At 42.3% G+C, this 17,331-nt stretch overlaps 1 protein-coding gene across 2 annotated transcripts; it reads right to left on the reverse strand.

Moving 5' to 3' along the window:
• Window positions 1-7,353: 7,353 nt before the first annotated feature.
• Window positions 7,354-15,272, reverse strand: diras1b (DIRAS family, GTP-binding RAS-like 1b). 2 transcript variants are annotated; one of them, XM_048263426.1, is made up of 2 exons: window positions 14,793-15,272; window positions 7,354-8,358 (listed from the first exon to the last, which is right to left on the reverse strand). In XM_048263426.1, exon 2 carries the CDS (start codon window positions 8,323-8,325, stop codon window positions 7,729-7,731), a length of 597 nt encoding a protein of 198 aa, XP_048119383.1. In that variant the 5' UTR covers window positions 8,326-8,358; window positions 14,793-15,272; the 3' UTR covers window positions 7,354-7,728. The 2 variants fall into 2 exon arrangements, with proteins under 2 accessions (XP_048119383.1, XP_048119392.1); XM_048263435.1 differs by lacking the exon at window positions 14,793-15,272 and adding an exon at window positions 12,217-12,300.
• Between the last annotated feature and the right edge of the window lie 2,059 nt (window positions 15,273-17,331).

Below are 17,331 nucleotides of genomic sequence, written 5' to 3' on the forward strand. Positions count from 1 at the left end.
TTTTCTCTCCGGGGGGAAATAGACTCGAAGTGAAAAAGGCGGCTCTAACTTGATATTGATATCCAATCACCAGGCTACGTAGCTATCACACCTAACATAGAGATACTGTGTAAAGATTGCAGGCTATTTTCATCTGAATTCAAACGGTTTTTTTTTATTATTGTTATTATGCGTATGTAATATTGTCGAAATAAATCTGAACAGCTATGCGACGCGGTGTTCTCATCACCTCACACATCTGCGCAGAGAAAACCATTAATTTCACAAACCGCAATATGCAATATCTGGTATTGACCCAGGAGGGCGCCGTTACTCAATATCTGTTTCTCAGCAGCTTAGACAGTATGTGCCTCTATAGGTGTTTTCGTGAGTATAGATGTAAAATGGGGTGGGGTAAAAGACAGGCTCTAATACAGTATGTCATTCAGTTCATTAATAAATTATCTTACAATAGCCTTTTTAATGTGTCATATATGTCGACACAATTGCATGCATAATCAGAAGCCCTCTCACAGTTGAGTGTAGAGGTCCCATCTAGAATTTTCAGATGGCTTGTTGTAGGCCTATCAAAGTTATGACACTCTGTGCTTGGGAAATCTTTGCTTGACTAAAGCTGCTGTGTGGAGTATAATGTTGGTTGATCCACACTTCAAGGGGAAAAGTACTCTTTGGCACCTGATCAAACATCTCCTAAGACCTCCAGGAGGAACAGGGGCAGGATTTCTGTGATGTCTTGTGATAGACTGGAATTATACAGTGCTTCTACAGATGGAGCACTAGAAGATGTGTTAATCTGGTGGTCAATTTCATACAACTAAATATTATCACAGGTAACTCTTTCTGTATTATTAGCAAAACTATAATATTTGTCTTTGCCTCTTCTACAATAGATAATCCAGAGGTCACATTAAAGATGGCAATGTTTTGCTCGATGTCTTACAAATGCAAATGCATGATGTGTTCTTGCAGTTCTAACATGGGTGCTTAGCTCGTGTGTCAAAGATTCTGTCCATTCTGATGTTCTGATGTTTCCATTCTTGAATTTCCCCTTGGGGATCAATAAAGTATCTATCTATCTATCTATCTATCTATCATGTTCTCATAATCTGCTGCTCATTTAAGTTTAAGTTCATTTATGGTGATCAGAGGCACTATAGTGAGGGCAAAATCACAAAAACATGCGAGATGGCATTCTGACTTTTGTCGGACAACCGGCATCTCCACAGTAGATGTTATTTATAGCGAACACGAAGAGGAGAGAATAGCTTCTACTGCATTGGCCTAATTTCCTGTGGAGCATGAAATTATGCTGATGCCTATACATTTCTATTTCTCCCTCCCTTTGAAGTCCCTCTCACCAGAAGCAGCAGCAGTGCATCTCGCACAGGCTGAGGAGCTGCAGACACTGCATTAATGCTGACACAAAGCCCAGCTCACAACACAGCACTCTGACAGAGAGGAAGAGGGAGAGAGAAAGGGTGAGACAGAGAGAGAGAGAGAGAGAGAGAGAAAGAGTGAGAGGATGGAGAGAGACATAGGGAGAGAGAGAAACGGGAGAGGAGAGGAGGGCAGGAGGAAAGAGAGAGGAAGAGGAAGCAGAGAAACAGAGAGCAGGAGGAGAGGAGAGAAAGCGAGAGGGAGGGGAAAAAGCTAGGAGGATGGAAGGAGAGGCGGCAATGGAACGAGGGAGAGAGAGGCAGCCAGTGGATCAGTCAGAGGGGAGTTGAGTTATTTCACACCGGCTCCCAGCAGCCATTTTCTAACGTGTGCTTCTGGGTAGCAGTGGATCAGAGGCCTTTGTCACTGCGCGTAATTAGCTTGCTGATTGAGCCATAGCCACCGCTTGCTCTTTAAATCAGTGATTCCGTTCATTTCTCATGCTGTAACATCTACTTGGAATGCTGAAACAGTGCGATGTTATCGTCTGTGCTTACGCATGGGCATAGGGATTCTATTCGTGTAAGCATTGTATGGTGGGAGTGGCTCAGTAGAGATCAGAGAAAAAATGGTTGTCAAGGCCATGGACATGTGCTGGTACAAAATCATAATGAAATTCCCTTCTCTCTCTTATTATGACAACAAGAGTCAGCGTCTTCTTGTTAAGAGATTACTGTCTCAGGATTGACATCAGTAGGCCTATGTGTGCAGGTGGAAGGCATCCAACAAGAGGGATATGCTTTGAATATGCCTCTATCAATATGCCACTCTGTCACTTTTATTTCGTTCTGCCTTTCTGTGCCATTCTTTTATGTAAGCTGTTAATGGTGACGAATCTAATGAACTAGGCTATATAAAGCATGGCTCCTCCTCATCTTGACATTTGTTCTCGTTCATTGCTGTGCTTTGGTAATTTCTGTGTAAAGTGACTGTTATGACGAAAGCGTTTGTTATTTGTCGGGTGCCGGGCCTTTGGAGTAATTGTGCCATGTTAGGCTATGTGTCAGCGATGAGCAAAGTTCACTGCCTCCACATGCTCCTGTCCTGAGCCAGCCAAGCATAGGACGGGAAGACCAGCATGACGTTGCCATGGAAACAGTGCACGGAATCTCAGAGCGGAGTGGATTATCTGGATAGAACTTCAAAAGCATGGTAGCTATACATACAGTACATTGGCTATACATGCAGAGTTGTGCATATAATTATGTAAAAACAAATCAAATGTCAGTCAGAGGAATGTGAATTTTAATTCCATTTTATTATGAAAATCAGTTTGCAGATTTATCATATATAATATCATTTAAGTATATATCATATTTATATATGTCATATTTTTGTTTGTTGAGGGATGCATGAGGACAGCATATTTTTAATAGGAAGACTATTGCTATAGGAAATGTCTGTATACTGTATATCAGCTAGATTAAAAAATACTCAAACCATAATATTGTACAAAAAACATATTCAGTAAAAGCAATATACTTCTCAAACAAATTAAATGCACAGGAATCAAAGTGAGAAGTTACTTCACAGTTGTGTTTTTTTTTGTCCTTGCCCTCATGCTGGTGAACACCAATAGGGACCATGCTGTACAGGTTTCGTATGGATTGCAACATTACACGCGATACCAGCACCTCACCATCCACAGGACCCAGTACATTCCTTAACCCACACAAGTTTAAAGTGCTCTCTATGCCAACTAGCTAGCTTGGCATATGCATCCAAGTTATCAGACATTGTTTAAGGTCCTTTTTGACCATTTTTTAAGGTGTGTTTATAACCAGAGTTGTGAAAAGAAAGAAAAAAAGGCCAAGGAAATATCTTTAGATCCCTCAACTAATAATGACCAAAGCCATTATGAAGTGTTATGCTAATTCCTCTGTTTCCAGTGTGGGAACGTGAGAAATCTTATGAAAGGGTCATGTACATACAATTTTACACTTATTTACAATCATGAAAATGTGGAAAAACAGGTGACACCAACAAAGTTGAAACCGTAGAGCCTGCTGACAGACATTGTTAAAGTAGTTTAGCATTGCTTAAACAGGAGACAGAGGGAGATGGGCAGCTATATGCATTGCGGAGTGATGTGACAGAAGAGCCGTTATGATCGCAAGCCTTTAAGTCTTTGTCTTGTGACAAGCTCTCTACCTCTCCACCATACTGGCCACAGCCTAAAGGGAAGTGGAGGATTGGAAATTGCACAGACACTTGGGCACAGCCATGTAAAGCCAATGTGATTGCCGCTGAAGGGGAATGAGAGATGTGGGGGTGGCGAGACTCCCATGTCCCCTAGTAGAATCAGTGGTGCACATCTCAACTGCCACCAAACCAAGAGTGAAAGTTTGGTGAAACTTGTGTCAGTCCTTGTTGTCAAGTGTTGTCTGAGTAAGCTGGTGCATCCAAATGAGCGTGAAATTGACAACGGCGTTTGCGCGACTCCCCTCCCACGACACGTTTGCATCTTGCGAGCGCATTCCACCCCCTGATCCTGAGCCTTCCATCATCTCCGGAGGCATTTCAAGGATGACTCACTCGCGCTCAGAGCTGCATGGGATTCTATGGGAAGCGGATACTGAGGCGTTTTCACATCTCACAGTGGCAAGGGGCCTAGGAAGGCGCCGGCTCTGGGCTAAGATCTGAGCCAGAACCGTCTCCAGAGCAAGCTACAACCTGGGCAATTCCAGATGACTCATGTGGAAGTCAAAGAGAGCAAGTGGAGGAAGGCTAGTCCGGATTCACAGTAATGTATATTATCAAATTCATTCATTTTCACTTTGGCTTACACTGGAGACATGGCTGTGCAAGATTAGAATTAAAGGACTGGAGGACTCAGGAGAGGGTTTGGTTGCACAATAATATTTTTGCATATAACCTTGTGGAGTACAACCAATGTCACCAGATGTGTCTGCAAGGTGACAACTTCTTCACTCATAGCACCATTAAAGTAGAACTATCAGAATCAACATCCTGCTGAATGACATGCTAAACATACAATAAAAAACAGCCATGGACAAACACATTTAAAACCTATGTTTCAGCAGGGTGGACAGTAGCTGTTATTCTACAACTTCATATGAATCCACAGGATCAGAGCAAATAGTTCCAAATGTCTTAGCAATGACCATATTGTGCACCTCATGAATGCATTTAGAGATTGAAACTGCATGAGTTTACCCTAGAGAGCATCTGTCGCTGTTCCCCACCCAGGCCAGCTTCAGGCCATATCTGGTCCAAGATGGAGCCGCTATCTCACTCTGTGATAGCCTTAGCTCTCATTATAATAGAATATATTTGGCATTAACATTGCTTTATGCTTGGTTTTTGCCTTGTACACAATGTTTACATTGGTATTTGCCATAATCATCTCTGCTTCTCATCTGAGATGCAGTATATACCATTACTGCAAAATTGATTGTATGGAGAGTGAATTTTACACTGACTTTGGACATGTAATTTCAGAGAGGAAAAAAAGTACTTTTGCACAAATTCACTTGACCAGTTTGTTAAAAAAAATAGATCCGTACATAATGTTACAGGATTCAGTACATAAAATGTCAATGGCAAAAAAACATTGTGACACAGAGATATGTTGACACAGCGCAATAGCATGTTGTACTGTATATTACTTTTGCTTCTGAATGATTTTCCAAACAGGAAAATTCAATTTGCACTACCGTACGATTACACAGAAGAGTACTTGACAGATATCAATTTTACATATTAAGGTATTCAATGTACCTTTTTCCACCAACCTATTTTACACACTGAGGTCAATACAGTGACATTAATTAGAATCTAGTAAAGTGCCCAGTTGTTTTGTATTAAATGAGATACAATGACAGCGCCAGGGGAAATTGGTTTAAAAAATAGAAGTGTGCTTCTCTTCGGCGTCAGAACGAACATGTATAGCAACGGATTTGTTTGGTATTATAATCAATTGACACACTGACTGAAGCCATAACACAACAATATCAAATTGCATCTCATAGATAAAAACAAACAAAAATAAACATTATTTTTAAAGGTACCTTTAAAAAATGTAAGACCTCTCCGTTATCAGGATACCCTGTTGGTCACATCAGCCAAGCCAAAGAAACAAATAAATAAAATAGATAGTCTTGTGCTTTTGACTTAGTGCTGAAACATATCACCATCCTACTCTGGGTAAAATGACAAGGGCCATTTTGTTCAACAAATGCATTCAGTCCAGCCAGGCCATCACCCTCTGATCAAACACAACAAGACAACAACACATACTCAAAGCACAGAGAGAGAGACCAAACAATGTTCAGCCTCTCAGAGTTTGACTGAAATAAAGTGCAATGCGAGCAAATTCTCACACTGAATTTGAAACAGGTTAGGGGTTCTGCCCAGGTATTGGCTCATTAGTCATCTGGGACACACAATCTGCATGGTGAACTGAGCCCATCTGTTTCAGGACAGGGACGCCATGGAGTTTGTCTCTCCACTTCAGTCCTGACTCTATAGAACCTTGTGCAACATAAATCTGAATAAATAGGTAATAAATAGAACTCAGTCAGCCAAATGATCTGGACTGATGTTTGTTAGTTCACACAAATAAGTGTTTTGTTATTTTGAGATTTTTAAAAAAAAATCAAAGTAATTTTTCTTTCTCGCAAAAGGTAATGATGTTCTCTGTCGGGGCAAGCACTAGTTGACAAGCAGTAAATAATCAAGATGTACTTGTATGCAACACATGGTCTATTATTACATACTGGCCAAATCTGATGAATTGGTCTGATACAAGCCAAGAACAAAGTCCAATTCATTCTGGGCACTGTGTATCCTGTATTCTGTCTGTATGATATCATGAGATGGAAACTAACTGCCTGACAAATTACAAGCCTATATTGGTGGTTAGAGTGAGAGTGTGGCAACAATGGACATGAACTGACCTGCTGTCCAAGCCTAAGACAACATGTCTAATATTTATGTTAAGTGTTTTTGTTATGAGCAAACTTTGTTTTGTAATATTCTTTTTTTCCAAAATGATACCTCTGAACTTGAGTGAAGAAGGGTCTAACAGCAATAATGGTCCTGGATCCTGAGGATTTCAGTCAAACATGACTGCACAGTTAAATACAGGCTTGGGAATACTATAAAATGTTACAATACTGTCAAAACAAACATTAGTAAACTGGGCGTATAATGAATAGAAGCAGTGATGTGTTTATGTTAAAAGCACAAAGAAGGAGAGATCAGCAAGTCTGAAGAATTTTCCTTAAGCTTGGACATTTTTGGACACATTTATAATCCTACTCTAATTGCAGTATTTGCACTATCTTATTATTATCTCTAACATGAAAACCATGCAGATAGACGTGTTATCTTCTATACTTGAATGAAATGATTGTCATAAATATTTCTGTCTACACTCATGAAATGGAATTGTGGAACTCTTAGGCCAACAGATAAAGGAAATCTTCCTTGCATCAAATCTACCTATGAGAGTTAGGTTGATATAATATTCAAACTTTTATGCGTGATCTTTTTGTCATTGTGCTTTGAATTTCAAAAAACCTGTTGTGAACACTTTAAAATATTTTTGCAAGATGTGAAAGGCAAAAAAAAACCAGTGCATTTCTGCTGGATGCTCTTTCATCTTTGCTGTTTGTCCGTCTTAGGGAAACTTTTATGGAGTTTCAGAAACCCATCCTGCAATGATGTCTGCACCACAGTGCCTGAATGACAGCGTAGAAACCCAACTGCACTCAATGTTGTTGTGCAGTTGGGTTTTTAAGCAGTTATGAGTTAAAACTAAATTTGCATAATGTAACCAGTCTCATCTCAGCATAGACATCCTGACAAAACGGAGGCCCATCGTATTACATCTCTGTTGAATGGATCTTCCATGTATTCCTTTCCGGTGGGAGGGGGGACATGGGAGGGGGTTGAAATTCTATTCTACCCAAAACCATGATGGTTTAGTTGCTTGACATACAGTAGTTTACACAGACAAGGCAATAAGAATGGTATGGCTTTGGAAGAGCATGTACATGTGTACCTGTGAGTTTAAACAGGCGGCGGGCCCCCTTAAGGAGAGATGGAGAAAGATGGCTGGTTGAATGCACAGAAGGGAGAGGGAAAGGCATGCTTGCCATTAGGATGAGTAGGGCTACACTGACGACAAACAAGGTCCCCGACCATGGTGAACCATTCACTTCCTCATCCCTCTTCCTGTGAGGCTGACGTTCTTCTCGCTTTGTTGGTTCCAGTCTCTGCCATTAGCCATTAGCGTTCCCCCTGCTATCCCCAGCTCTCATCTGTCTACATGACGCTGCATTTGCCCTTGAGCTTGTCAGCTCGCGACTGCTTGCCTGACCGCTTGCCGTCAATGTTCAGGCTCATGTTCCTCTTCTTGTCCAGGTTGAGCAGCTCCTGGAAGAGCTCTGTGACGTTGTGGTTGGTCTTGGCCGAGGTCTCCATGAAGGCACACTTCCAGGAGGTGGCCTGGGCCTCGCCGTCCTTGGTCTCCACCTCACGCTGGGGCTCGTCGATCTTGTTGCCCACCAGCATGATGGGGATGTTCTCCACGTTGCCCTTGATGGCCAGCACCTGCTGGTAGATGGGCTTGAGCTCCTCCAGCGACTGCTTGCTGGTGATGGAGTAGACCAGGATGAAGGCGTGGCCCTTGGAGATGGAGAGGCGCTGCATGGCGGGGAACTGGTGGCTGCCCGTGGTGTCGGTGATCTGGAGGGTGCACACGCTCTTGTCACAGCTGATCACCTGCCTGTACGTGTCCTCCACTGTGGGGATGTAGGTGTCTCGGAAGGTCCCCTTGACGAAGCGCAGCACCAGAGAGCTCTTGCCGACGCCACCGGCCCCGAACACCACCACACGGTAGTCGTTACTCTGCTCTGGCATCTTGAGCGTTACCTGGGCCTTCGGTTCCTACACCTGATGAACAGATATCAAAAGATCAGCATGGCAGTTTTCAGCATAAAACACGCTGTTTAGAAACACACTAAAACAGAAAAATAATGCTCACTGTGGGAAATGAGTTCTAGGGATCCCCTAGCACCTGTTACATTTTGCCATTGTTACATCAATGAGCTCGGAGAAGTAATTTTGAAGTTGACAGCAAAAAGGAACGTTGATTTGGGATGGGATACATATCTCTTACGCATACTGTTGTTAGCTATGAAGGTCTCCATATCAGTGTCATTAAAAGTGCCTTTATTCCTGAAACACTTTTACTGACTTACTTAATTCTAGTCTAATTCTTTATGTGACAACACAATTCTATAATCGTTAGCCATAAACCTTGTCTAGATTTCAAATCTAGATACTTGGATTAATTTCTAGAGCATTTTGATACTCTAGCAACATGTTTCTCAAATGAAGTGGTTGAGACACAGTGTTCAGCACTGTTATTCAGTTCATCATTACGCATCTGTGCTAAGCCCTAAAATAAAATTTCGCTTCCTCTGCAGAATAGGCCAGTGAAATATTTATTACATTCAAGGCGACAAAAAATTTATTCACAGTGGAAAGGTCTCAATAAAACAGTGAGTGTGCGTGTGTGTATCTGCTATCTGCTGACATGATTGCATTGAAGTTTATATTCACATGTACACAGATGGAGTCAATGGTCACACTTTCTATCCCCATTTCCTATTGTGACTGAGGAGTATCAATGACTCGGGCCTGTAAGGACTGGCAAGAGACACTGACAAAATCACATGTGAAGCATAGCAAGATCAAGAGAAGAGCAAAGGCAATAGCTCAATTCATTTCAGTGGCCTCGTCCAATTCCAGTGCCAAATCAAACCAAAATAGATGGTAAAGGAAAATGGAAATGTTATAACAGCGAGACTGACAAACTGGCCATTGCTTTCCACTGAATGCATTATCATCACAGCTAATCAACAACTGCTTCAGTAATACAACAACCCACATGCATTACCCATCATTTGAAAATTGACATTGGAGTGAAATTACATGGTGTACAAAGTGTGACAGTGAAATTTCAAATCAAATGTACAACCCGGGGACATTCCAATCTCACTATGGCGTAATGCTGCTGACGGTAATCTCTCCAAGCTGGTAACATTGCCTGCCTTCCCTTCCTCGTGGGGAGAGAATTGCTGTGTCCACCCTGATGAGACTCAACTCTACACACTCTGCATTGGAATGGACCAGGACATGCTCACTAAAGCGCAACAAGCCCACGAACAGACACGCAGACAGGCGGCCTATCTGCTCTGAGAACACCACTGTGTGCTCCTTCCCAGTTCTCCTGCTGTCCAATCAATAAGCAAAGACACTGAGGCTTTGATCAATGCCTGTGTCTGCAGAGTTAAGCCTGATGACAGGGCACAGCCCCCCACCCCCACCCTGACTTCCCCCTTCTCCCCACAGTGAGGGGAGCTGTGGATGCCAGGCTGCTCCCTGTGATTGATGTCAATCCTCCGAAGAGCAAGGGTTTCTTCTTTATTTATTTGCCTTTGCAAGGCGGAGGGGCCGAGTGACTTATTAATGGCTTTAACGGATCTATCCATCCAGCCAGACTCCATTATAGATTAAGTTGGGCACTAGCGGAGATTGCTATGCATGTCCCTCATTCAAGGTCCTCCAAATCACGCCCACGGTTGTGCTGATGTGGCAGAATTTGGGAATAACCTTGCATTTAAGTGCCAGCTTTGAGAGTGGACGAATAAAGAGTGTGCCATTCCAACATCAAACCCTATTTTAGTCCAACTACTAATGTATGGCTTTAGCTGACACAGGGAGCTTCAGTACAATTATTGTTGATTGCGGTGTTGTTACCAACTCTGCAGTAGAAATCCTCATATACACACCATACAACACAATTGCAAACCATACAACACAACCATGACCACCACACATATTTTGTATTCATGTGAACACAAAACATGCATAAGCTGACAGGCAGCATGGCAATATTGTGTACATAGGACTCACATAAAGAAAAACACAGAATATGACGATGATGACTACAGATTATACTATAGACTATAGATTCCTAGACTGAGTCAGTGTTTTCTTTTCACTTTAAGACAAAAAGCAGTGTGGTTTGTCATTCAACTGGAGTCGATTAGATGTTAGCCTTCACTAATCTCAACAAGGAGCTTTATGACATACACACCATTCTGCCTAAAGAGCTGCTTTCACACCATCACACATGCCAGCCTGCACAACAGCCACCCAGGGAGCGCTATCTGCTTCCCATGCCCATAAAAAAGGCTCCTCAACTCATCAAGAGTGGCATTAAGGAGCATTAATTACTGTGTGTTTGAATTTTTTTGCCACAAAAGTAGGCCATTCACAGCAAACGTAGGCAAAGACTTGGCTAGCAGGCTGACCCCTTCCTCTCCCCCTCCCCCTCCCACGGCCCTAGATTGCTAAGGGGTGCGAAGCAGCTGGAGGAAGCATCTGTGTGTGTATACATTGGAGTCTGTATGTGCAGTTGAGTGAGAGCAATCCTGTGGCTGTGTGTGTGCGTGTGTGTGTGTGTGTGTGTACGCACACATGTGCGGGAGATACTCTAGTTCCGCACGTCCGCTGGGGATTTCTCTCGCTCCGTGGGAGAGCGTTGGTTACTGCAGGAATGGGGCCCTGGGGCACGGCCATGAGAGAGCGGGTACGATGTGGGGGCTGGGGGAAGGGAGGTGGAGAGGAGGAGGAAGAAGGAGCAAGATGCACAAGGCGAGAGAAGGAAACGTACACAGGCTCTGGTCTTACATCACGATTGTCAGGGATGGATCATGCTGCATTAGGAGAACAGCACGGTTTTCATTGTAACTGAAGCGTATGCCCATGAAATTGTTTTTTATTTTTTTTGATTGGATGATTATAGCAATAAACATGGTGCCATGCAAATATCCCATTCATTTCAAGAGATACAGTATCTAATACAGTAGCTAATGCTCTAATGCACCAGATGGGAGATATCAGCCTGCTAGGGCTAAGTGAGTCATCAGCTTCAGCACCAAACAAATCACCAAAAGCCTCTGGACAACTAAACATTGCCTACAACAACACATTATATTTATTTTTTAATTGTTTAACTGGTCTTACCTATCTTGGAACAGTATGCGTGTGCATGTGTGTGTGTGTGTGTGCATGCATGTGCATGTTTGTGTGTGTGTGTGTGTGTGTGTGTGTGTGTGTGGGTTGTTTAAACACACCTCTATTGCAGGCCTTAATGTGAGAGTAAACCCACAGACTAAAAATACCCACTATCCATCTGCCATCTCTCTGCACCAAATGTTGTGTGGATTAACACAAAGCCATTCCCTCTCGGAATTGCATGAGGGGATGTAGCCCATGTAGACCAAGTGAGAAGTTAAATGGTGCTTCAGAGTTTTGAGACACTCCCTGACACTAGCAAGCAGTCAGCTTTCATTAATCCACAAGCCCAAATACAGTAGCAAGGGCACAGGATTTCAGTCATCTCAGCACCATGATATTTCTTTCACATGGACTACTGAAAGACAGGATGCAAAATAATGATGCATTAAGCACCACCAGCATCACACAAAACCATGAAAACCATATTTATTGTGCTATTATTCTAAACCGCACATTCTACACACAGTTCTACAACAGAATCCTCCAGCTTGCTGTATAGTGCATCATTATCAGTGCGTATGAAACACTAATACAATGAATTAGTTTTTCACTGCAAAGCAGAGCATTCATTTGCAACAATTATTTTGCTATAGCTCTCACTAAAAGGCACACAGATAGACTAATAAATTGACCGAGCACAATACAGCCAAATCAGCATACCTTGGCTCAAAAAGCATCTTGTGTGAAGTTCTCGCCTGCATACTTTCCTTTGCTTTGGGATTCGATCATTTGGAGACTCCCTCCCTGTCAGTGTTTAAGGACAGCACCGGTCCTGATGTGGTTCATTTTCAGGCTGTCAAACAGATTGGCCCACTGTGGGCAGGGCTTACTGGCTAATCATCATGATTAACCTCGTCTGCGCTTCTGGACATGATTCCACTGACCCAGTTCAGAGGATTTAATACCCTAGCATGCAACCAAGACATTAACCTTGAAGCTCACATCTTTTACAAGCATTCCTATGCACTGCTGGTGAATTCTTTTTCCCAAAGCATGTTTTTCACATGGCTTACACATTATGCACATGTGGGCTAAAACTTAAAAAAAGTCAGCAAATATGTAAATTGTGGAGAATGTTCCTAAATTTAAGCTGAATTAATTTGATGATGAAGTTAGAGATAACTCTACATCAGATGTATGCCATGTAAAATCTATATGACCATTGACTAGAACATTGTAAAATATTTCATTCATGTGTGTAATGCTAGTAAGCATGGACAGTCTTCATGTTCTTGGAAAACCAATCCTTGCACAGGACCATGGACAGAGGGGCAGGCCATAGTTACATATCCAGGATTGGTCAAGGTCTAACCTGTTCATCTCTAATGAAGATGGTTATTGAGTCTGACTCTTCATTAACAGCATTCATTAATTAAGGCCGGAGCACCTGACGAGCCTACTCCGCAGAGTATCATCCCTGCACTTGATGGATGATCAGTGGGCTGGAATTAAGAACTACTTACTGTCATACTGGGCTCTAAAGGAGGATTTAAAGGATGATTTAACTCATTCAGCCTCTAAATAGTATAAAGAAAAGGCACTCTAGCAGCCCTAGGCAGTCTATTCATCATGGTAGCATGATGTTAGCATTGTAAAAACTGTCATACATATGTCCTTAGTGATCATATACCACTGATTAAAGTGAAAAAAAAAAAAAGCTTAATGGAATGGGCTGAGAGGAAAGAGACCACCCTTTGATCCTGGCTCATAGAAGAAAGAGACATGGCCATGGTTGCTGGTACTATAAATGAAGAGAAGACCAGAACGTGTTCTCAAGTGCTCTGTTCCATGGAAAGCATCTTACATATGCAGGCACTGTTTTTGTTTGTTTTGATGTCCCAGAGATCCAATGGTCATCTACCAAGCTGCATCTTCTACCCCACAGCACCCATTATTGCTATAGGTTAATTAATATGACTAACATTCTACAACGCACAGATTAGTGGGCCACCTTGAGGCAAGGTTTTATGCCACAAAACAAAAGAAAGACAGGGATCATTATGGATACAATACCTTCTGATACACTCAAACAAAACAAGCAAATATTCTGCGCCATTACCACATGCGCCATGCGTCTAACATGTTGTGCCAAATGAATGTACACCAAACGTAGAGTACTGCACGGCCTTTACTCCTCAAGGTGTTATAACCGAAGATAATGTCCCTACAAACCACGTCTGCAGCACCCAGCAGCACCATTATAGCCATTATTGTGAATGCACGTCGTCTACACTGTGACGTCGGTATCTCATTCAGCAACGCGAGTATGGACATCAAGCTGACATGTGTGCATTGCCCTCACTTTTACACCCGTTCAGGCAAAGCCATGAGCTTTAAATGGTATTCACAGCGGACTACTGACATACTTAATTGCTTCGTTGTTGCAAAGATAATGTGTAATGCAATCTGGTCTTGTTTTCCAAAAGACAATCATGGCAGACCAACCAAGAGGGCTGCGCTGACTGCCATCCGTACACAAACTGAAAGCGTTCACAGAACCGACATGGATTCAGCGAATATTGCTGTGACGACCCAATTTAAACTGTCGACACAAATAACTTACAACCTTTTCCGTGACTGGTAGCCTATACTAGCCTATACGCATGGTTGAAAATGTAGTCCGACGCGCACGCATGTGGGCTATTGTTTTTTTGTGTGCATGGCAAAACCTATAGCGTTATTTCCTAGCCCTACCCACAGGCTCCGTGGCTTATTCTTCCTACTTGTGTACAAGGGTCTTTTAGCAGTCCTGATAAATAAATGACTTGGTCTTGAAGTAAAGCATGATTTGAGCATCACCACTAGCGCATCTGCAGCTGTTTGTCGATCCACCCTTGGTATATCGTACGCAGCTCGTTTCATTCATAAATAGGTGAGGATTGTCATCACGTCCGTACTGTCATTATTTTCCGGGCATGCCATGATACTCCGCTCATGAACAGAATGCGTTTTAAACCCCCGCCTGAAAACTGCCCCACCATTCATCCACCTAAACGATGAACCTCACGTTGTTACATTTATTCAAATGATCATAATCACAGCAAAACATTCTCCACAGGCATGTAGCCAATGTTTTCCCCATGACAAGATTATATGCTGTAGAACTATAAAACAACAATAAACAAAATCTTCCAGGGCTGACGTATCGACAGTACGCGCGTAACTGTAAAAGCCACACCAATTCGTACGAAAATAGTAACAGATTTTGTAAATCAGCGTCGATTCAAATTACTTACCTGAACTTATATTTAATCGTCCCGTATGACTTCAATAAACAGATGAATGACAGACCAATCGCGTCCTAACGCATTTTACAGAAAATAATGAAGACCTGATAGCCTATAGTCCAGTCTCAACTGCGGCTCTCTCTCTCTCCCTCTCTCTCTCTTTCTCTCTCTCACTCACTCTCTCTTCTTCGTTCTCTATCTCTCGCTCTCTCAACTCGTTTCAACCTTTTGATTCCAAAGATAGAAGGTGGGAGGTACTTCCATTTCCCATCTTTCTTAAATAGGCACACTTCACTCCAACGTTCAAATAAGGTGATAGGCTATAGTGATAGGTCGGTGGCGAGTATATGCAAGTCCTTCAACAATCCCATGACGCTTCGCCCACCAGTGTTCAGAGATCGAGCCAATTATTGTTTAACACTGATACTTGAATAGGTGGGCTTGCAATTGGTAATGTCGGAATGCATTATTGCTGTACAGTCTGTCGTTTTGCTCATTGCAGCATTTCTGCAGAGAAGGTTCGTCTATACGAGTGACGGATGAGTCAGAAATGTCCAAATCAGGCTCATTGCCTGATCACTGCCCGTTACCAACATGTGCACTTCTACTTGCTCATGTGCCAGCGTGTGCAGCATAGAGAGAGCGCTCCTCAAGTATTACATTAATGCAATGGAACAAACAAACGGTCCTGAATACTACACAAATAATCGAGTGTCACTAACTATGACAAAATCGCCTCAGAGTGAATACAAATGAAACACCCAAATTGAATTGCGTGCGCTAAAATGACATCTCCCTGATAATTATCCGTCTAATTTGAACATGTAAGGAAGGCAGCAATGCAAGGAAAAGAGAGGCCCTGTATCACAAATGGAAATTATAATTTTACGTGATGATAATAATATAAAGAGTCCAAAGGAGGTAAGCTTATATTCAAATATTGGAAATGAATAGCTCTCATTTCTTGGTAAACATGCATGGTGTTTCTCACACTTCTGCCTCCAGTCCCCATTACCTGCTCCATCTGAGTCCCCCACCAATCCAATTCCGTGGGAAACTGAGGGTGGAAAGATGATAACTTTATGACCAGCTGGTCAAGCAGGTGCCAAACCCTGAGGAGGCCGACTCCTTGTGGAGAGAATAGCTTGCTGTCTCTGACTGAGGTGATGTTCAAGGTGAGTCTGGTTTAGGGCATAGATTAGGCTATAGGACTTATGTTTATGTTGGATGCAGTTAAGAAGTGTGCCTTCAAGTCATGATGGATTTGATGGATGATGAATATGTTGCCTATTTAGTTGCGTTAAGGGCCCAAAGCATTCTTGAAAGCATTGTAAGGCCATCCTTAAAAATATTTTCGTTTGCCGTAACCCGACCGACCCTGTCAATTTAGAACCGACCCAAATATTTATTTTTTTTCCCCTTTTAGTCCGACCGACTTGCCGGTTGTAAACTTGCGTTAATACCGACCGATTGTTTTTTTTTTACTCTAAACAACCAATACAAGTGCAATAAAATAATATTTATTTTAGTAGGCCCAAGTATTGTGAATATAAATTGCCTACATCCAAACGTGGCTCACTTAAAAAAAAACCTGTGGCGTCATCTCTACACCATTGGTTTTACGCATGTCACACTATGGCCTACGCTTCGTTTCATTCACACAAACTGATAACGCTTTTACTTGGCACGAAGTTCTGGAAGAACTGTGGCCAGATCTTTTCTCATCCCTCCTCCCCTTAGTCTAACGGTGACCGTGTCGGAGTATTGAAACTGGTTGTGGTCTATTCAGCATTTCTCAAAATATGGGTCCGCAACATGGAGACTGCTGGTCCGCGGAGTCGTGGAGTGAAATTAGGCCCAGTGCTTCATCTGATAATTTGCTGCGCAGTTGATCAAGAAACCGCGGATCGACGAAAAAAGAAAAACGTTTCTGCTATCGATGTCATTAAACATGGAGCCCTACAATTAAGTGGTGGTATGAGCATTCATTCAGTGCGCGTCTGCGCGAGAGAAACTGAAACTAATCGATAACGTTGGTATCAAAGCTCCGCTTCAACCTGTTGGAAGGCTATTTATTTATTTAACGAAACTTAATAGAACTGGTTGTTTTTTGGAACTTCCTTAGAAACAGAGCAGAGACTTTATAATACACTGTATATCATTGAGTATTGTATAGTCAAATTTCAATATAACGTGGCCAAGAGCTATTGTAGCCTTCTTTCTGGGTACATGTAGATGAGCCCTATGACCCAAAAGTCTGCCATGACCGGGCCTCAGGTCAAAGAAGTTTGAGAAAGGCTGGTCTATATAACCTGCATCAGAATGAGGTTTGCAATGGTGCGCCTGAAGGCACGGGTTGAAGACCCAGTCAGTTACGCCAATGATATGCACATTTGTGTAAATTCATTCCCTACGTAATCACCATGACCAAAATTGTACTTTTTTTTTTTACTTTGAATCTTGAAAAAAAAAAATATTGACCTACCTACCGACCCATTTTTATTTTTTTTTGGCTGTTACTGCAAACAAAAATATTTTTAAGGATGGC

This window comes from Alosa alosa, chromosome 1 (genome assembly GCF_017589495.1).
Source record: "Alosa alosa isolate M-15738 ecotype Scorff River chromosome 1, AALO_Geno_1.1, whole genome shotgun sequence".
NCBI classification, from domain to species: Eukaryota; Metazoa; Chordata; class Actinopteri; order Clupeiformes; family Clupeidae; genus Alosa; species Alosa alosa.